The sequence below is a fragment of the Balaenoptera acutorostrata genome, chromosome 14 (assembly GCF_949987535.1).
Source record: "Balaenoptera acutorostrata chromosome 14, mBalAcu1.1, whole genome shotgun sequence".
In the NCBI taxonomy this organism is placed as follows: domain Eukaryota; kingdom Metazoa; phylum Chordata; class Mammalia; order Artiodactyla; family Balaenopteridae; genus Balaenoptera; species Balaenoptera acutorostrata.
In genome coordinates, this window is record NC_080077.1 from 69,563,302 (window position 1) to 69,585,488 (window position 22,187).

The 22,187-nt window shown below is 46.9% G+C and overlaps 1 protein-coding gene across 1 annotated transcript in view; it reads left to right on the forward strand.

Moving 5' to 3' along the window:
- Positions 1-11,146: 11,146 nt before the first annotated feature.
- The window catches only part of RRAGD (Ras related GTP binding D), a 38,307-nt gene continuing 27,266 nt past the window's right edge, over positions 11,147-22,187 (forward strand). Inside the window, exon 1 of the mRNA XM_057528116.1 lies at positions 11,147-11,507. Coding sequence (XP_057384099.1) covers positions 11,366-11,507 — 142 coding nt within the window. The 5' untranslated portion in view covers positions 11,147-11,365. The remainder of the gene's footprint in view (positions 11,508-22,187) is intronic.

Here is a 22,187-nt window from a genome sequence, read left to right on the forward strand (position 1 = left end):
TGAAAAATGGTTTTACATAGTTTAATGGATTTAATTCTTTCCACAACACTATTGAGGTATATAACATTATAAACAGTTGAGAGATGAGGAAATCAAGGCACAGAGAGGTTAAGTTTCTTGGTCTAGGTCACACAGCTAGTTAGTGGTGGAACGAGGATTTGAACCCAGGTAGCCTAGTTCCGGAAACTGGGCCCACTATCACTGAGCCTGGAAAGGTGGAGCAGCCGTCTCCTGCCATCTGGTGGGGGAAGCACAGAAAGCCAGGTTTCATGCAGAGAGACAAGAAAGAAGTGAGAAGTACAGAGAAGCAAAACCAAGTTCCCTTTCCAATGAAGCTGTGATTATCTCCTGATATATCCTGAGACACCTTTCCTAGGATCCTATGAACATGACATAACTTCTGAATTCACCGATAGGTATATGATCACGTTTCATCCATCCATCCCTCCTTCCCTCCCTCCATGTATAAAGGTTATATGTTGTATCAGTTAGGATACGTTTTACTGCAAAGTTCAGAAAACCCCACCTTCAGTGGTTTAAGTAGAACTTCCCAACTGGTTTGCCACCACTACTTGTGGGCCATGAATGGGTTACTGATATGGCCAAGTTATTGATCCCCCTCAGCCTTTGGGACAGCTGGGCAGGGTCTGAGGCGGCCAAAGTCTCTGGACCAGTCACCTCCGGCTGCCAGCAGCCTGTCCATTTAGGTCAGTGTACCAAATAAATATGTGCGCCTTGACTGGTCAAGGTAGGGAAGCACTGACCCAAGGAATGGACTTTTAATTTTCCCATGAAATAAGAAGTTTGGGGGTAGGCTTTTACAGGTTTGAGTACAGTAGTTCAGCAAGGTCATCCAGCTTCTTTCTTTCTATTCTGCCATTTCCAGGACAGGCTTTTAGTCTTAGGCCTGTTACCTGCAAGATGGCTTTCCTAACTCCAAGTACCATGTTCTCACACAACTGTGTTCAAAGCAGGAAAGGCTGGTGGGGGGGGGGGTGGTCAGGGGGCTCTTCTGATACCCTGACCTCTTTTATTAGGAAGCAAACCCTTTCCTAGAAGTTCCCCAGCAGGATTCCCCCTATCTTCTTACTGACAAGACGTGAAGGAGTCTCAGAGTTTGAGTACTATCTGACTTTCCCCATTGCTCGTTTGGGAAACAGGAGAAGAGAAGGGGTTTGGGGATGGATGGTAAGTAGCTGACCGACAGCATCTGCCATGTTTTTAGGTAACATTAAGTGCTATGTATAAGTGACAGTTCCTAGATTTCATTCTTGTAGATTTTTCTTATGGTTTTAAGTATTCTTTATTGAGGTATAGCTGATTTATAATATTATATTAGTTTCAGGCATACAACATAGTGATTCAAAATTTTTATAGATCATCCTCCATTTAAAGTTATTATAAAATATTGGCTATGTTCCCTGTGCCATACAGTATATCCTTGTAGCTTATTTATTTTATACATAGTAGTTTGTACCTCTTAATCCCCTACCTCTACTTGCCCCTCCCCCCCTTTCCTTTCCCCACTGGTAACCACTAGTTTGTTCTCTATATCTGTGAGTCTTTTTCTGTTTTGTTATTTTCATTTGTTTTATTTGTTTGCTTGTTTTATTTTTTCAGATTCCACATGTAAGTGATATATAGTATTTGTCTCTGGGTTGATCCTGTCTGGGACTCTCTGTTATTCCTGGACTTGGATGTCTATCTCCCTTCCCAGGTTAGGGAAGTTTTTAGCTCTTTGTAGTCAGATATGTTCTCCCTCCTTTCTCTCTCTCTCCTCCTTCTGGGACCCTAATAATGTGAATGTTAGTACACTTGATGTTGTCCCAGAAGTCTCTTAAATTGTCCTCATTTCTTTTTATTCTTTTTTCTTTTTTCTGTTCGGCTTCAATGATTTCCATTACTCTATCTTCCAGCTGACTGATCTGTTCCTCTGTATCACCTAAACTACTGTTGATTCCTTCTAATGTATGTTTCATCTCAGTTATTGTATATTTTGTCTCCGTTTGGTTCTTCTTTATATTTTCTAACTCCTTGTTAAAAAATTTCTAACTTCTCACTCTGTTCATCCATTCTCCTCCCGAGTTCTTTGATCATCTTTATCATCATTACCTTGAACTCTTTCTCAGGTAGATTGCCCATCTCCACTTCACTTAGTTCTCCTCCTGGGGTTTTAGCTTCTTCCTTCATTTGGAACATGTTCCTCTGTTACCTCATTTTGCCTAGTTTGCTCTTTTTATTTCTATGTATCTGCTAGGTTGATTTTGTTTCCTGACCTTGGAGAATTGGCCTTCTGAGGAGACGTCCTATGCACCCTGGCAGTGCACTCCCCTCTGGCCACCAGAGCTATATGCTCTAGGGATGCCCCCATGTGGACAACATGCATACTTCTGTTGTGGTGAGCTGATTACTTTGGGCAGTCTGGTAGGCGTGGCTGGGCCTCAGTCTGCTTGGTTGCCAGGCCCTGCCTTGTGCAGAGGCTGCCGGCCACTGGTTGGTGGGGCTGGGCCATGAGGCGGTTGGCGGTGCAACCCTAGTGGGTCTTGGGTCTAGTGCTGGCTCATTGGTGGGTTCTGGGGTGGGTGCTTGTGGGGCTGGGATTTCTGAATTTAGTGTTGGCCTTCTGGTGGGTAGGGCCAGTTCCTGACACGGCTGGCTGCAGGTCCTGGGCTTTCCCAAAGTTGGTACTGGCCCACCAGTAAGTGGGCCTGGATCCTGGAGTGGCTGGCTAAGGAGTCCAAGGTATCTCAGAGCTGGTATTGGCCTGATGGTGGGTGAGCCCAGGGCCCTGGGGGCCCCAGGGCTAGTGCAAGCTCACTGGTGGGTGGAACCAGTTCCCAGGTATTCTGGCTGCAGAGCCCTGGGGGTCCCAAAGCTGGTGTCAGCCCACTGGTAGGTGGTGCTGGATCCCAGGGCCACTGGCTGAGGGCCCCATGGTGAGCGAGAGCTGGAGTTGGCCTGGTGTTGTGCAAGGCTTGAGGCCTGGTATCCTGGAGCTGGTGCTGGCCTGCTGGTGTGTTGGCTGAGTCCTGACAAGGCAGGCTGTGGGACTGTGGTCCTGGGGCTGGTGTCCACACATTGGTGGATGGGTTTGGGGTCCAGGAGCTCCCAGGGCTGGTTCTCACCTACTGGTGGGTGAAGCTGGGTCCTGGGACTAGTGCCAGCCCACTGGTGGGCAGAGCCAGGTCCTGGGGTCTCTACCTGCAGGACTCAGGGGTCCCAGAGCTGGTGTCGGACTGCTGGTAGGCTGAGCTGGGGCCTAACAGGTCCCAGGGCTGGTGCTGTCCTGCTGGTGGGTTGGCTGGGTCCTGCCATGGCAAGTTACAGGGCTCTGGTTGTCCTGGGGCTTGTGTCTGCCCACCAGTGGGTGGAGCTCTGTCTTGGAATCTCTGGCTGCAGGGCCCTGAGCGTCCCAGGCCCAGTGCCTGTGCCCTGGTGGGTAGGGCCAAGTCCTGGGTCCTCTGTTGGACAGGGCCATGTCCAAGGGCAGCTGTGGGCTCAGGGGCTCTTAAGGAAGCCTGCCTGCTGGTAGGTGGGGCTGTGTCCCTACCCAGGTAGTTGCTGGGCCTAAGGCATCCCAATACTGGTGCCTACAGGCTGGTGGGTGGGGGCAGGGCTGGGTCCTGAGGCTAATAAACTAGAGGGAGGGTTCCAAAATTTTTTGCTAGCACCAGCATCCATGTGGTAGAATGAGCTCCCAAAAATGGCTGCCGCCAGTGTCTGTGTTCCCAGGTTGAGCTCCAATTGCCTCCTGCCTCTCTGGGAGACTCTCCAAGATCAGCAGGTGGGTCAGACCCAAGCTCCTTTCAGATTACTGCTTCTGCCCTGGGTCCCAGAGCAGGTGAGATTTTACGTGCGCCCTTTGAGAGTAGAGTCTCTATTTCCCACAGCCCTCTGGGTCTCCCGAAAGTAAGCACCACTGGGGACTTGCCTCGCAGTTCAGTGGTTAAGATTCTGCGCTTCCAATGCAGGGAGCATGGGTTCAATCCCTGGTCAGGGATCTAAGATCCCACATAGCGTGTGGTGCAGCCAAAAATAAATTAAAAAAAGTAAGCACCACTGGCCTTCAAAGCCAAACTTTCTGGGGGTTCATCTTCCCCGTGCAGGACTCTCGGGCTGGGGAGCCTGATGTGGGGCTCATACCCCTCACTCCTTGAGGAGAAACTCTGCAATTGTAATGATTCTTCCATCTGTGGGTTGCCCACCCAGGGATATAGGTCTTGACTGTACTGCAACTCCTCTCCTCCTACCTGTCTTGTTGTGGTTCCTTCTTTATATCTTTAGTTAGAGAAGGTCTTTTCTGGTAGGTTCTTGTCTTTCTCATCAACAGTATCTCTGTGAATAGTTGTAATTTTGGTGTGCCCGTGAGAGCAGGTGAGCTCAGGGCCTTCCTACTCCAGCATCTTGGGAACTCTCTCATTCTTGTGGATTTTTAATAAGGTCATTTGTCTTGGAGAATCTGCTTTTTTGTATCACTGAAGTTAGTGTAACCCTCCCAGCCAAGGCAGGGGTTGCCAAGTCCAAACTGATCTACAGATGTGGAGCTGTTGGCACCTCTGTTTGGCTGACTCTACAGTCAAGACATTTCTGCTCTCATGTTACGGCACCATTTATGTCAGAAGCTTATCCTTAAAAATCCATATGAATAAAAAGTTAACTTTTTATGGAAGTCCATATGTAGCAATTCCATCTCACTAGTTTGGAACTTTTACAAATGTCATCTTCAGTTCCTTCATGGCTTGTAGTTGGAAAAATTCATTATTTATACCAAAGACAACATGATAGACATCTAAGAAACGGCCAAAATCACAGGATTAAGGTAGCTTACCTTGTGGCCATATACAGTAACTAGAATGTTAGAAATCAAGGACCTTGATTCACCTCCCATCCCCCAATCCTATTCCTATCTGGGTCTTAACTTACTTTAATAAATGGCATTACCATACGTCTAGTTGCTCAAATCAAATGTCTGGTAGGAGTCATTTCCCTGACCATCCATGTTAATTAAGCTATCAATAAATCTGATCTAGTCTACCTCCAAAATTTATATCAAATCTATCCACTTCTCTCGGTTTCCACCGTCTCCATTCATTTCACTTATGGACTACTAAAGTGATCTCCTGTTCTTCCACCCTGAAATCTACAATCCATTTTCCCCACATCAGCCAGAATATGTTCATCAGCCATCAGCTGCTATGTAACAAACCACCCCATATCTTAATGGTTTTAAAAAAACCAGCTATTTTATTTGTTCATGATTCTGTGGGTTGGCTGGCAGGGTTCAGCTGTAACAGCAAGTCTGTGTTTCATGCAGAGTGGGCTGGACTTGCTCATGTGGTTGCAATTTGGGCTGGAGAATCCAAGTTGGTGTCACTCACATGCCTGGCCCCTCGGATGGACGGCTGGAATTCTGGGGCCTCTATATTCCTGTGTTCTGGAACGTTTCAGGGCCTCTGTATCCATGGGGCCTCTCCAGTAAGCTAGCCCAGACTTCTTTTCATGGTGGCTAAAGGCACCAAGAAAGTGAAAAAGGAAGTAGCAAGGTCTTTTATGACCCTATCTCAGACTTTACACAGTGTCACTGTCACTTCTGCTGCATTTTGTTAGTTAAAGCAAGTCCCAGAGCCTGCCCACATTTAAGAGGAGGGAAAATAGGAGGAAGGAGTGGCAAAGTCACATTTGCAGAAGGGCATGTGGGATGGCATGATTGTTGAGGCCATCTTTGGAAACAATCTAGCAGCGTGAGCTTTTAGAAATGTAAACCATGCATTTCACCTCCCTTTTTAAAACTCTTCAATGCCTCAGTGGCACTTGGAATAAAATCCAAACTCTTTATCCTGGTGGAGAAGACTACCTGTTTCTCATGACTACCACCCTCCCCCTCTCCCATCACACTGATATATTGTTCCTCCAACACCAAGTCCTTTCACTTCTCCTTGATTTTTCCAACTGTGGAGATACCTTCCAGGGGAACATGCTCTACCCTGACTCACTTGGCTGTCTGTCTCCGTCTCACGGTCAACTCAAATGTCACCTTCTTTGAAAAGTCTTCTCTGGCGACCCCATCTAAATCAGGCTCCTTCTCTCATCCCCGGTTTCTCTCTTGTCTCTCTCTGTTTATTTCCTTCAAAGTACAGCCCTAAAAATCTAATTGTCTTCACGTTCATTAAAAAAAAATTTGTAGACTATTAAAGAGATAAAGTTATCAAATATAAGTCTCTATAAAGGCTACAAATATGTTTGCACATTTAAAGCAGGATATTTCCCTCTGCGGAGGGAAACCAGGAGACTGTAAGGCCGGTGAGGGGGGCAGGTTGGGGGAAGACACATTTCATTGAATATTCTTTTATGCTGTTTGACTATTTACCACATGCATGTTCTTAAAATATCAAAACATTATTTTAGTAAAATATATTTAATGATGGTTTGCCTCAGTGGATATGATTTAATGATTTCATCAGGGCATCAACTGTCTTAGGAGAACTGGAGACTCTGAGCTGCCCTCTTGAAAAATTTGGCTTTCCTGGATTAGCAGGAGTGCAGCAAGACTCTGTAGAAGGCTCTTTCCTTTGTTTGCTTCATCAAGAGAGAATTAATGGCTTTAAATACATATTTAAAAAGAAAGCCTTAAAGGCTTTCAACATGTGAATCCCAGGAACCAGGTGCAATGTCATCAGATGCCTCAAAATACCCCAAGATGCAGGGCTGTAGGCTGTATTTAATTGCTTGCCCTATTCAGGACTGCAATTATTCTGCCTGTACAGGTCTCTTTTAAATAGCTCACATGTTCCTTGTCACAAAGCATCTAACTGGTAACAGTACAATAATTCACTAAAATAAGGGCACAAACTTCTGGCCTTTAAAATTCAAATTTTAAACAAAAATACACTTAGATGTTATAGTTTAGCTAAGCATGTAGTACAATAGAGCCATATTAGCCAGAAAGGGAACTAAATCACTTGCTTTTTTTTTTTTTTTAATGATCTAGGTTTACTTTTTAATTTTTTTGGCTGCGTTGGGTCTTTGTTGCTGCGCACGGGCTTTCTCTAGCTGTGGCGAGCAGGGGCTACTCTTTGTTGCGGAGTGCGGGCTTCTTATTGCGGGGGCTTCTCTTGTTGCGGAGCGTGGTCTCTAGGCACGCTGGCTTCAGTAGTTACAGCACGTGGACTCAGTAGTTGCAGTGTGTGGGCTCAGTAGTTGTGGTGCAGGGGCTTAGTTGCTCCGCGGCATGTGGGATCTTCCTGGCAGGGCTCGAACCCGTGTCCCCTGCATTGGCAGGTGGATTCTTAACCACTGCGCCATCAGGGAAGTCCCTCACTTGCTATTTGTGTTCCTAATAAAAGGAGTGATGGTGATCAACAATTTTATTATGACAAGTAGTTTTCTAACTTTTGTTCATTAGGAAGCTTTTCAGTTTTTCTTCTTTTCCCTCCTTTCAGTGAATCCTGTAAATTAGTGGCCTGAGACAACAGACCCATTTTTTAGTGTCTATGTATGTTTTGGTTCTTTACCTAGGAGATTGGGAGCCAGCTTTTCCCTTCCCCTTCTCCCTTTTCAGTTTCAGGCCATAATGTAATTGACTTCAGCTTTAATGCCATTAAATAGGAACAGGTCTAGTGTCCAGCTGAGTTCCAAAGTAGTTTCACCATCTGGTACCTTCCATGTGGTACCTTGGGTGAATATTTCTTATGTGTAAATTAAGGACAATAATATTACTTAATGGGAATATTTTGAAGGTCATATTATTTTGGAAGAACGCCTTCCTTATTCATGTCTTTTTTTTCCCCAATATTAGTTGGAAAATTTTGGCAAAAGACAAATCTCATATTTCATGATGCTACAAAATATCTCTGAAAGTTGAGTTTTTTTAGAAAGGAAGGGTTAGCAAAAATAGAATAAACATTCCATAGTCATTATACTGTAATTCCTTCCAATCTTCAGGCAGTCTGGTTGCACTCTTGTAGAGCATAGTTCATATTTACCTCACTGTGGCATCTCCCAGGGTTTAGAGTAAGTAGAAAATTTGGTTTCTGTTTTTCCCTGAAGTTTCTCTCAAAAATATGCCTGGCCATGTACTGTATAACTTCCTCCCTTCTTTTCTTTCATTCATTTCATAAACGTCAGCACCTATCATGTATGTGGCAACCTGCCATGGTTACATACAACAGCAAAAACCAAGAGTAGCCCAGAGACAAATCCTCACATTCTTGAGAACGCCCTCCTGGGGAGACGTCACAGAGCCTGATCTCCAGGCCAGAGTGATCCAGGCGGTAGCTAGTTCACTGAGCAGATCCCATACCGAGTGTCTCAAAGGCTTTCAGGGTTTAGTGTCTTTCTATTTTTATTTAATTTCTAAAAGGATCCACACACACGACTTTTAAAATTTAAAAATCTCTAAGATATTTTTCAACATTTTCTTTATTTGAAAGCTGACAGTATTGAAATGATAACAGAAAAGAAGGAAAGCAATAAAGATTTTTCCTGTTCTGTTCACTCAAACTTTATCAATACTGTACATTTCTGAAATGACAGTGAATTTGAATCTCTTAAACCTGTACATGACTCTTATCTACCTTGGGGTGGAGCAAAATTGAGGATTTGGCTTTTATTGATTTCATGTGTGTGTGTGGATTTGTTCCTTTTTTTCTCAAGAATGGTCAAATTCTCAAATATCCTAGGGTATGCTCCAATCTCCTGCTGGTGTTCCCCCCATCAGGATCTCTCTTTTGAGGGGGGGGGGGAAGGCAGAGAACCATGAGGTATCTCCGTTTTTCTTGATCTCAGGCACAGAGGGGTCTTTGGCTTAGCGATTGTCCTGCCTGAACACCTGAGTCCCCAAGGCATACACAGTCAGCAAACAGCCCAAAGGATGTCCTGATGGTCTGGGCTGACCTTTGGACTGGCTTCTAGGGCCCCATATATAGCCCTCTGCACTTTGAATCAGGCCAGCTCAACAGTTCTCCAGGCTGGTGGTTTGTTCTGGGATAACTGAAAGTCTGCAAACCACTCTAAAAGAGCCTTCTTCCCAGGTACTTCTTTCTTTAAACAGAATGGATGAAGATGGACTAGGAAGATTACTCCTAGAATAATTTCCTCTGATAAGAGCGAGTAGAGCCTGCTTGTGCTGGATATACTATTTGCCCCTACCCCTGCCCCTGGAACCCACTGCCCTCCCGACCCAATCTCTGAGTCCTCGACTAGGTTGCAGTCTCTCTAGCCCTTTGGCGTCCAGTTGGATTTGGACAATGGGAACCACTTTCAGGAGAATGAAGGGAATTCCCTGGCGGTCTAGTGGTTAGGACTCTGTGCTTCCACTGCAGGGGGCCTGGGTTCAATCCCTGGTGGGGGAACTAAGATCCTGCAAGCCGGAAGCACGGCTAAAAAGAGAAGAATGGAGGGTGGGAGGCAAGAGAGGTCAGTGTATTCCTTCCCACTGCTGTCTCCTTGACAGGAGGTGGCTCTGGCAGTGTCTGCTTCCTCACCAGCTATAGCTCCTGTTTTGAGCCCCCTGACCAGGACTCTAGTTCCCTTCCGTTACACCAACTAGTTTAGGGGAGATAACCTCTTCCCACTGTTGCTAATCCCTGTGTTGATCCCTAAACTCTGCCCACATCCTAGTAAATTGTCCCTTTTACTTTATAAAGCCTTTTAAATTAAAATCTTTGCATGTGTCATCTATTTTTCTCCTGGGAAGGACCTTGACTGCTACAGCCATACATGTTGTACTGCCTCCACCTGGAAAATCCCCAAACCTTTCCGGGATTAGAAGCAGCCACCTCCTAGAAGGTGTCTGCATCCACCTTCAACACCTACAGCTACTACAAAATCCAGGACCGGAGTCATGATTTGCTAGACTGGGATTTCTTCCAGCGCAGGAACACTGTTCTGAGCCTACGTGGAGGCCCGCACCCTCACCCCTTAGCCCAGCCCCCTGGCATAGAGTAGGTTCTCCATCCAAATTCCCTACCTAGGCAGCACCCTGGGGCCCCAAGAGCCTCCAGCCTCAGCTCCCTTCCTCCTCTTCTGTCTCCCCACACCACCTGCGGAGCTGCTGGCACCTGTAGAATCTGGATTATCCTGCTGGCCAGCTGGTTTATTTCTCATTGTGCTTGACAGAAGGAAGTTCATCCACGTGATCTTTTGCAGTATCCAGAAAGGGCGGGTACGGTCTGTCCTGTGGTGAAAAGCTTGTGGAGGAATGCCGGTTTCAGTCTCACTCTCACACTGCTGCGAGTCTTGTCTCCCCGTCCACCGCCCCTCTCTCCCCCCAGAAGCCTTGAAACATTTTATTTTGAGGTGTGGGATTTGGGATTACAGTCTATTCAACAGTGAGACAGGAGGAGGTGGCTATGAAGAGCCCCTCGGTGTGTTACACACCTGAGACCTTTGCCCAAACGCCGCAGAGGAATTATTATTCAGGCTAGGCAGCCACGAGGCATGTTATTTTTTTAAAGAACATTTACAGCTGGGTAGGCCTGATTAGTGAATACGTCTGTTTTCTTGGTGGGAAGCACTTTGAACCACAAACGCGCACTAAAAGGCAATTGCTATGGAGACTGCGCCGCCTGTGCGGCGCATTTCTCTAGAGTTTTCTTCTCGGGGCGCTTCAGCATCCACGGGGTGTCCTAGGCACGCCGCTCGGAGAGGGGGCCTGGGCGCAGCAGAGTTCAGGGCGGGGGGCAGGCCACTTGGGACTGGAACCCTCGGCCGGGACCGAAAGCTGGAGAAGGCCGCCCTAGGTAGCGTGTGTGTGTCGGCGGTGGGCGGGGAGAGGCTCTCCGGGTGCGCGGTACCCCAGCTCGCCCGCCTGTGCGGGGACCACGTGCAGGAGGGGCGCTTGGGGGCCCAGGGCCAGCAGCCGCGGTGGGTGACTGCGCCGCGTCCCGGGTCCCCGGGTACCGGGCGAGTGTCTGTGTGCGCTTCTGGGTGGGTGGAGGGCCCCGCGCCGGCCTGCTCCCGGTTGAGTGTGTGTGCGCGGCCTCGGCCCAGCGCCCCAGCGAGCGGTGCTCCCGGGAAAGCGCGCGCGCGCCCGTGCGGTGTGTGTGTGTGAGTGTATGACAGTGTGTGTCAGGTGACTTGGGTCACGCAGTCTCCCTCTCCCTCCTCTGGGGAGGAACTGCCGCGCTCTGGCTGACTCCTCCGCCGGCGGGCGGGCGGGCGGGGCAGGGGGGCTCCGGGCGCGCTGGGAACGGCGGGACCCAGACCTGGACGCCGACCGCCGCGGGGGACGCGCGGTCCCCGCCTCCGCCCGCGAACCTCGGGACAAAACCCCAATTCAGAAATAGGTTGCGAGCGGCAGGCCGGGAGGTTTGGCGCCCCCCACCAGAGACCCCCGTCGCCCCCGGGACGGCCGGCCGTGGGCGCGATGAGCCAGGTGCTGGGGAAGCCTCAGCCGGAGGAGGAGGAGGACGACGACGAGGAGGAGGATGAGCTGGTGGGGCTAGCGGGCTACGGGGACGGGCCCGACTCCTCGGACGCCGAGCCGGACAGCGGGACGGAGGAGGGAGGTGAGCACCGGGTCCCCCGCTCGGCCCCGCGCCCCGAGCGTCCTCGGCCCGCACCCCCGCCGAGCCCGGCGCGCGGGCAGCTGACTTGGAGGGGATCCAGGCAAGCGGAGTTGCGGGGTGGGAGTGGGGAGGGGCGCCAGAGGAGCCGCGGCGAGATGCAAAATGGGGGAGCCCGGGTGCAGGCAGCGGAGCGGGGGCCGGGATCGGTGGAGAGGGCAGAGAGGAAGCGTCTAGGCAGGAGGAACGCGCGCTCTCTGGCAGTTCCAGGGCCAGTACCTCCCCCACGCCTCACCCCGAGCTCTCCTCAGGGTCTGGGGGTTAGAGAGGGGAGGGGACCGCCCGGCGCGCCCTGGGATCTCTCCCTGAATGCTGCTGTCGGAGCCGGGGTCAGATGTCGTGGCTAAAAAAGGCAGCCGGCGGCAGCGTGACTGGCAGGGTCGTCGGCAGCTGCGGGTGTCAGTCTTGCCCCGTGTCGCCGCGGGAGGGGTCCCGGGGCCGCCCAGGTCGGCGGCGTGGAGGCACCGGTGGAGGGGCGGAGGGATGCACCCAGGTGATAAGGAAGTCGCCGTGTGGCCGCGGGTATCCAGAGATCCAGGCAAATAAGGTTGTTAGGACACCTTATCTCTGCTCAGCGTCACCACCTGGGCATGGCAGCGCCTGCCCTGGAGTGAGCGCGGGGCGGGGGAATACGGAGCCGCTCAGAAGCAAACTCTGTTTCCTGTTCAAGAAGCAGGATTTAGCAATTGTTCAGCCAGCGGGGGCTTCCTGCGTTTAATTCTTAAGGACTAAGGGAGTTGAGAGCTTTTTAGGATTCCAGAAAGGTTCATCTTTTTTGTTTCCCTCCAAATCGAGGAAAAAGTCCTTTATTGTAAGGTCTTTTGGAAAGGTCCGTAGAATGAGGCTGGTAAACGTAACATCTAGGTGGAACTGTCAGCTTCCTAAAGAAGGAACTAACTTTTAAAATGTTCACTTGGCAGAAATTGCATAAGGGATAAAAAGTACTTTCGTGACTGTTGATTTTGAAGAACTTTTATTGAAAATTCACTGGACTTGTTTTAAATTCTCCATACAAACAAAGCCTTTCTCTTGGGGGGGCAGTTTTCATTATTTTACCTATGGTGAGTGCTACTTTCAATTAATCAGAAAGGGAAGATTGTTAACTAAACCTTGAGCCTGATAGATGAGAAAGGAGCTTTCCAAGTCACCCTTTTTCAGTGTCTGGTCCCCAGGGAGCATTTGTACTAATTCCCTATTTGCTTAAACTCGTGTGTGCACCTGTGCGCCTCTCTCTTCTGCACTCCCCATAACTGGTCCCACAGTCGAGCAGGTGGCCACATTTTTGTAGATAAAGGCTTTCAACCCTTTTGTTGGAGTCTCTAGGGCTACCTTTGGTAGTTAAATTGTTCAGTCTCTTCATTATTATTCAAATTGCGTTTGTTAGCCCCTCCTAGATTCTTCGGAGGCTCCGGAGAGATTCAGAAAGGGGATGTATTTGCGAGGTATTTGAAACCGAAGACACACAACAGGGTGCAATTGTGATCCTCTTTGAAAAAAAGGAAAAGAAATAAGAGACCGTATATGGGAAGAAAAACCCTGTAATTTGATATTGTCCTGGGGGCCAGAGACTGGGTTCCAGGAAAAGCACGGGACCTGTTTGTTTATTCTGCAGTTCTTTAAGGGGGCACTTTAAAATTTGATTTGGGGCCTTGAAGTGAAATTAACGCTTTGGCTGAGGGGCCGGGATTTCCTGAACAAAGGGCTTCCCCGGATCCGGGTGTAGGATGCTCCCCAGTGCTCCTAACCCAAGGCAAACCCGCCTGTAACTGATGCTTATGATTACTTTAGTAATAAAATCCTCCCTCGTGAGTTCTTGGTATCAAACTGAAATCTTGCTATAAAAGCCCTGAGTATATTTGTGTGGTAAGAAGAGCAAACATTACTGAAGCCTGGCCTTTCTCCACCTGGGCCTGCTGTGGATACGGTCTAGTCTCTGAAGATTTCCTCCATTATCTTGGGCTGCTGTTCTTTCCATGTGTCGCTGGCTTTGATTTTGGAGTTTAGGCCTGAATGTAGAATCTCTATCAGAACATTCGCTTTCTAGAGTAGCAGATAGGCCCCTCAGTCAGCAGTTCTAGCAAGGACTGTCCCTGACACCTGTCATGCCAGCTGATATGGTCCTGGGGAGTCAGGATGGGGGTGGAGGCTGGGAGTTGTGACTTCTGTTCCTGTGGCCTTCTGTTCTTGAGACATCAAGGTGCCACCAAATGGTCATCCCGATTTCTAATGGGCCCTGGGCACATGTTGCCTTATAACCCTGTGTTATTTGGGGTAAATTTTACATTTACCTACTCTCAAACTCAAGACGTGGAAAGTAGGGGGTGGGGAGGAGGACTTATTTCCTCTGAGAAGAGACATATATGGTGCACTTTGAACCATGAGCAAAGCAATTCTCTAATGAATTCTAAACCATCCTAATGGACTTGGTTTAGTGCCTGAGCTTCTCGGAGACCTGGGGCTTTTTCCATGAGGTTCAGAAATCTACCCTGGTGGGTGGGATGCAGGCCTGACCAGCATTGCTGTGCAAAAGAATGTGATTGAAGGTGGGTAGTGTGATTTTTATTTCCCATAGTCTTACAAGGAACCTCTGATCTTATTTTTAAACCGAGTGCCTTGTACATTTTACCACATTGTGTTAAGTTTGAAAATGTAGTGCAGCTAAGGTGAGCCTTAAACTGCACTTCTTTGGCTTACGTTCCAAATTTTATTCATGAATAGCAGGAATGTTCTTGAGCACTTTAGTTCTGTTAAGGACAGATTTGGGCACTTCTCAACCCCCCCTTTCAGGGTCGTTAATCAGAGATAAGATGAATCTCATCTTCAAACCCCATGCTCCAGATAAAACTCCAGAGAGAGGAGACAATAATTAAACCATTAAAAACAATTGCACCAAAAATATTGATTATTTTTAGACACATGGACTTTTTTTTTTTTTTTAATTTTTATTTATTTATTTATGGCTGTGTTGGGTCTTCGTTTCTGTGCGAGGGCTTTCTCTAGTTGTGGCAAGCGGGGGCCACTCTTCATCACGGTGCGCGGGCCTCTCACTATCGCGGCCTCTCTTGTTGCGGAGCACAGGCTCCAGATGCGCAAGCTCAGTAATTGTGGCTCACAGGCCCAGCTGCTCTGCGGCATGTGGGATCTTCCCAGACCAGGGCTCGAACCCGTGTCCCCTGCATTGGCAGGCAGATTCTCAACCACTGCGCCACCAGGGAAGCCCTAGACACATGGACTTTTAAGTCTTTATTAAATTACAGTTCTTTAAAAACTATAATAACAAGGAAACCAATTAAAAGATCATATTTAATCAGAAAGTGAAATTATTTTTTCCCAAAGTCCCTCCCAATTTTTTAAAAGTTTTTTTTTTTTTTAAATTAATTAATTAATTTATTTTTGGCTGCATTGGGTCTTTGTTGCGGCAAGCCGGAGCTACTCTTCCTTGTGGTGCGCGGGCTTCTCATTGTGGTGGCTTCTCCTGTTGCGGAGCACGGGCTCTAGGCGTGCGGGCTTCCGTAGTTGTGGCTCTCAGGCTCTAGAGCGCAGGCTCAGTAGTTGTGGCGCACGGGCTAGTTGCTCTGCGGCATGTGGGATCTTCCCAGACCAGGGCTCAAACCCGTGTCCCCTGCATTGGCAGACGGATGCTTAACCACTGTGCCACCAGGGAAGCCCCCCCTCCCAATTTTTAAGGGAAATTTGGCTAAGACAGCTGCTCTGCCACAGTCCAGCTAAGTGCGGTCTTGTTTTCGTAGCAGCCTGTGCTCTCTCTCAGGGTCTGAGGAAGTGACAGTTAGGTGGTCCCTGGAGGCACAGAAAATCCAGGGTCAGCAGGTGATCCTTCCCTGGTGGCTGTAAAGGCAGTGAATCTGACGATTCACTTCTAATCATTAGTGTCAGCTTTTTTTTTCTTAAAATAATTTTTAAAATTATTAGTGAAGTTATCTTCTCATTGTTTCTTGAGGGTAAGTAGAGAGAATTGTTCTTCTGATATTGAATCCGTGGCTCAGAGATGCCAGGGGACTTTTCTGCAGCCACAACATGGGCTAGAACTGAGCAAGGTTTAGGAGAGGGTCAAGTACATGGAAATGTAAGTCCCTTCCCTTGTAACTCTGCCTTGTCCAAAAAGAGTTGGGTTGACTGCAACCCTGGCTATAGCTAATCTCTTGGGTTTCCTTCTGGTCCTGAAAATACAGAGATATATAAGTGTTGGAATAGATGGAAGCACAGAATAGTTAAAAATGATGTGACCAAGGTCACACCTTAGGCCCAAAGCTTATTCAAATACATATGGTTAGAGAGCATATTTTTATATCAGATGTTTGTAAACATGTTTCAGTGATTCCCGGTAGCATAGAATCTTGATTATCTACTTTTATAAGAAATATCTCCCATTTTAATATTAGAACAGACCTGGGGTAGTCTAATGGAAAAAAGAGGCAGAATCAGCAAGTTCTGGAGTTCTGGATAAGGGGTGTGGCTGAGAGTTTGAAGGATTATCTTTTTCTGTCCTCCGGTGCTGTGTCTCAGAGTTCACCTGCTTTGTTCAGTCCCCCCAACTCGCATCACTGCTGGTGATATGATTTTACTTCCTATCACAATCACTTCTGTCCTGCTCATTTTTCTTACTTCTCCTCTACTTCCTTTATTCTTGTATTCCTTACCTTTTTTTAAAGGCAACTTTTCAATTCTCTTTTAAAGAGGGCTTTAAAGCTGTCCTGCGACAGTGGCTTTCCCTGGTTCTGCTGTAACATGCAAGACAGATGGGTTTTTCACTCCTGGCCTAACGCGCCTGGAGAGCTGGTGGACTTTCTCCTCTTGAGGACCTCTGGGGAAGACTCCAGCTCTGTTTCTCAGTGTGTAAAATCGAGGACGACATAAAACCAACCTTGATTACACTCAGAGTGATCGTTTGGAGGAAAAAAAAAAAGCTCACAAGAACACGTTTCCTTTCTTGCAGAAGCACTGGTAAATCAGAACACATTAGAAATGTGTTTTTTTTTTTTTGGCTGTGCCACACGTCTTATGGGATCTTAGTTCCCAGACCAGGGATTGAACCCTGGGCCACAGCAGTGAAAGTACCGAGTCCTAACCACTGGACTGCCGGGGAATTCCCAGAAATGTTATTGGATGCTTATGTAAAGGAAATATTCACATATAGAATCATGTTTTTTAGTTACCTGCCAGTGTGATGTGAGAGGATTTCACAGAAAAAGATTAGGTCTTCGCATATAAATAAAAATCACCTTCAAAAACCTTTGTGCCTTTGAAAATACATGTTCTGATGGCATTAAATTTTCCTTACTAAGTAGTTCGTTAATCAAACGGACAGTGAATCTTCATGATTTTTGCATATTCTCTTATTAACAGTATTAGTATTCATATATTTAATTGCCACTTGGGTTGGAATTTCTTACTGGACTCCTGGCTCTTGAATGTGTAAGTAGTTCCATTGATCAGAAATGTAAAGGGCTACAGATAATGATGCAAATAGAACCAAACCAGAGGCCTCTTCCTAAAACCATAAGTATGTAGAACCTTAAGCCTTTGTGGATCCCACAGAATACTAATAGCAAAGACATTCTAACTTTCCCTTAAGGCTGAGTGAGCCTCTCACTGTGGTCACATTCCAAAAAAGACCTTCTCGTTACCTAGGCTTGGGCTGGGGAAAAAAAGAAAAAAAGAAGTGGTGTGTGTGTGTGTATGTGTGTGTGTGTGTGTACGTACACGCTGACAGAGCCTGATAGATGAGGAAATAAAGGCTCATGGGCTCTGGGACATGTGTGGGCATTTACACAGCTGGTAAGTGGCCAAGCTGGGATTTGAACCCCAGTCTGCCACTAACACAGTACTTCTTCAACCATTCCATTTGCTACCACATTATCCTAATTCTTTTGTTAAATCTTTGTTTTATTTTCCAGTTTGGGGTCTGTTCAAAGGCGTCATCTCTTGGAGAACTTTCCTAAATTATAATAGCTCTCAATTGTCTGATACATCAGAATTTATGAAATGCATTTCATACAATACCTTGTTCTCCCCAGGAAGCCAGGGCCAAGCCTGTCAGAACTTCAATTCCCATTTTCCTGATTTCTATTTCCTTCTTTGTTGTGAACATTCCCAGCCCACAGATCAGTCAGGTGTGGCCCCCAGGCAGCCCTGTCCCCAAGTCACTGATCCATCTCTCTCCCTTCCTTCTGTCATTTTTGACAGGGCTCTGCCATTTCTGGGTTAAGTCATTAGCCTGCAGGTGTTAGAGGCTGACAATGGCTCAGTTAAGTAACCCCTCCCCATAATCCTGCTCCTTGGGTGACTGAGTTTTCCTGGGTTTCCTGGCAGTCTAGTTACAAAACTGAGCTATCTGGGAAATTTGGGTACGAACAGGATCCAGTAGAAGATATAGGTAAGGTGTGTTCAGTGCCCTGACCACAGTGGATAAACTTCACCTGGGCATAAAGCTTATCCTCTTGATACCTAAATGCTGGGCTGGGCCAAAGTCAGGTGTGGAGTTTCTTTTTAAAGCTTCAGCTAATTTAGCTTCACATTCTGCTCAATCACTTTCATTTAATCATCCCAACCAGCAAACATCTATTGAGTGTTTATCGTGGTAAACACCGAGGCCTCAGTTTTCACATCTGTGAAGGATAAATGTTATCAATTTGGGGATTAGAGATGACACTGTGTGCTATGCAGGTGCTTAGTAAATGGTAACTGCTGGTGATAAGCGGTTGCAGCGGGTTGGTTTGAGCCATTTCTTGGTGGCCGAGGCCAAAACCTCTCCAGTGTGCCCTCACCCTCAGCCAACAAGATCAGGGGAAAAAAGGACCAATGGGACACAGACTGCCTCAGCAGACTGCATTGCCGCTTCAAACCTGCCTGCAGCTTCGTATTCATATTGCCTTCTGAGGCCCCAGATCTTTTCCTCACCTGAGCCAAGGCCGACAGGCACCCCAGACTCAACAGCTTCAAATCCGTGTTCAGCCTCTTTGCCTTTATGAACTTCACGAACAGGTCCTTATTCACTTGATCTTCCAGGTCAGGAACTTGGGGTTTCTTTCTCCTTTGTCCCCTGTGTTCAGAGGATCACCAAGTACTACTGAGTGGATTTGAGCTTCTCATGAATCCATTCCATCTGCCCATTTCCACATGCTTCTCATTTGTGTTTCTAGAACAACCTAATTATTGTCAGGGAGAAAAAACTCTTAGGTCTGGAGTTGGAGTCCTGCAAATTAAACTGACAAACGACGTGAACAAGAGAAAAGTAGGTTTAATTAAGTACTAATGCATGAGAGTTCACAAAAAATTCGACTTAAGGAGGCGGTTAGAATTTGGGGCTTATATACTATTTTAACAGAGGATGAGGAGGGGTAGAGGGGCACTTCTGGGAGAAAAAAATGACTTCAAAGGGAATGCGGGAAGGGGCACTTATGGAAAAACAAATCACTGGAAAGACAAATGGGCCCATAGGAGAAAAGGTGGGAGATAACGATAGTTTGGTGACAGTGTCTGTTTGGGTGTAGGGCTGACTTCTCTCACTCTCCAAGAAGAGAAGATGAGAGTTGCTCCTGGGGAGGACATTTTTGACAACTGAGTTCTTTTGGGAGGGTCTGCTTTAGGCAAACAAGGGACTTCAGGAACTCCAGTGCCTTTAGCTCAAAAAAATTGTTATTCCATAGTGGCTTATTGCTGTCCGCACACTGACCCCCTCTAAGGAAGTCTGTTTCTGGAGTGAGCTTCCTGATCATGTTAGTCTCCCCTTAAAATCCTTAGTGATTTCTTCATGGCTTGCAGAGTGAAATCCAAACTTGCATCTCATTCATGAGCTAGCCTGTTATCTCTCTATCAATTAATTTATTCAGTGATATTTATTGGGTTCACACCACATGCTACAATGTGTTTTGCCTGTGTATATGTGAGAGAGACAATAAACAAGTAAACAAGACAATATAAAGTAAAAAGATAATTTTGTATAGTGAAGTACTATGAAGAAGACAGGGATATTAGGAAGTGATGGGACGCCATTGAGGCGAGAGGAGGTAAAATTGCCCCTGGGCTGAGTGAGAGGAGGAGCCAGGGGAGGCTTGGGGAAAGCCTGCTGGACAGAGGGAGGAACGAGTCGAGTCGGAGGGAGGAGGGAGGAGCGAGTCGAGGCCCTAAGGTGAGGAAGCAGAAGGCCAGTGGGGCTGCAGGGTAGGGAAGTGGTGGGGAGGATGAACCAGGCATGGGATGAGAGGGTAGCCCACTTAGGGCCTTTTGGGCTAAGAAAGTATTTGGATTTTATTCTAAATGCTGTGGGAAGCCGCTGGAGAGTGTGCAGGCTTTTCTTGTCTTTAAACTATGTTCCCTAAACTCCAGGAAGGCCACATCTCTTCCTGGCACGACCTTTCCCTCATTCATCTCTTTTATGCCTCCTCTCCTTTAAGACTCAGATGCTATTTCTCCAGGGAACCTTCTCGCTGAACCCATAACACAGTAGATAGCAGTGCATTGTAGTTGTCAGTTATTCTTGTCTGTTTTCCCCCCTAATCGCTAAGGAATGAAGCTTTTCTTTGTGTCTGCAGCCTCTGGCTCAGCCCTGTCGAACAGAAAGAACACTTGGCAGACGTTCAGGGAACCTTTATGAAACAGGAACAAACTGCCCTCTTGTAAATTTCACCTCTCTCTGGCAACTTCCTCCAAACCCCCGCGGACACTTTTAAAGAGCCCTCTTTGGGGTCCCATGTCTAGTCCCAGATTCTCCTGTAGTTCCTTTCTGATTTTCCTTTAAAAAAATAAAGTACTAGCCCTTTTATTGCCCCTTTCAAAGCAGCTCTCATCCTTCATCCTCTTTAACGCTTTCATTTTTCTCAGGTGGTTCTTATCAAGCTTGAGCAAGCGCGTGATACTCAGGGAAATGTCATGGGGGTGTGGGATGAGGCAGCCCTCTGAAGGAGGTCTGCAGGCTGGGGTGTTTCCTTTTCTGATGGAAGCTCCCTGCTACCACTCCTCGAGTGGAAGGAGATCCTCTGAGAAGCCCCATAGGGTTTCAGAAGCAGAGATATCTGAGAGAGTGAGAGAGAATTAGAGGGAAGATTTTTGCCAGTAGGCTTTTCTGATGTAAGAAACCTCCCCTATTCAACAGCAGTGGCCTACAAACATTTTTGACTGTGAGTCCAAAATAAAAAATACGTTTATATTGGGAACCAGCACCCACGTACGTATAAGTAAATGTAAAAGAGTTTCACTAGCAGTATTTACTCTTGTTATGCATAACGCACTCTGATATTTTCTGGTCTCTTCTTTTGTCTTTGTTGCAGTTTTAGTACAATGCCAGCTGATTGGTGGCTAAGGCCCTGGGTAAGGGCTCTAGCACATACCTGTCCTGCGTCCCTGGGCAGGTTCCTTCCCCCAAGTTCCTCAGGTGTAAAGCAGACTTGTACCTCCTCATTGCGTGGGTAAAGTTTGTAGAGATGTCTATGTCTAGCGAGGTCCCTGGCACACAGTATATTTCTGTACATGCTAGTTAAATATGACAAAATGCATCTGCATGGGTGTAAGGGATCTCTACAGAGTTGATGGTACTCTTGCTGATCTGACTCACTATTTCCCAGCTGTTTACATTTGGTGGCTCATGCCTCCAGCTGCGTGTGTATGTTATAGCTGTGTGTGTATTTCACTTCCCAGCCACTCTATGTATGTAAACACACATACACACTCCCTCCCCTTTCCACAGTGGTCTCCATCACCTCCCCACTCTCCCAGGAGGAGGAGATCCAACCTCCAGGGCACCAATGTCAATGATCATGCCACATAGAGACTTGCAGACCCTGCTGAAGAGAGGTTACAATCTGCATCCACATCCAACAGTATAAATTGGGAAGAAATAAAGACATTTATATGCACTTAAATATTTTTGTAGTTGTACATAATTAAATGTGGTACACCTATTTTATATTTTCTACTAGTTTGAGATGCTTATCCTTATATTTTAAAAAATTGATACATAACTGGGCTTTTCTAACAAGGACCATAGCATTCTCTTACTTATCTTTTGCCTATCTCTCTGTCACCAATCTGCCATGTCTACATTGTCTGGAATTTTAGTTTCTGATTTTTATTCAAAAATTTAAAATCAGGGACTTGCTGGGTGGTTCAGTGGTTAAGAATCCACCTGCCAATACAGGGGACATGGGTTCAATCCCTGGTCTGGGAAGATCCTGCATGCTGCAGAGCAACTAAGCCCATGCACCACAACTACTGAGCCTGTGCTCTAGAGCCCGCGAGGCACAACTACTGAAGCCCACACGCCTAGAGCCTGTGCTCTGCAACAAGAGAAGCCACTGCAATGAGAAGCCCACACACTGCAACGAAGAGTAGCCCCTGCTCGCCGCAACTAGAGAAAGCCCACGTGCAGCAACGAAGACCCAACGCAGCCAAAAAAAAAAATTAAAATCAATACTTATTTCAAATCAATAGGTTTCAGTAAAATTTGTCTTCCATTGCTTGTTGCATTCCACTATATTTGAGTGTATTTTCTTCCAGGAGTGCATCCTTTTTTAAAAAAATAAATTTATTTATTTATTTTTATATTGATGATAAATTTATTTATTTCATCATCTGTGTTTATTCTGCTTTTCAATCCATATATCCTCC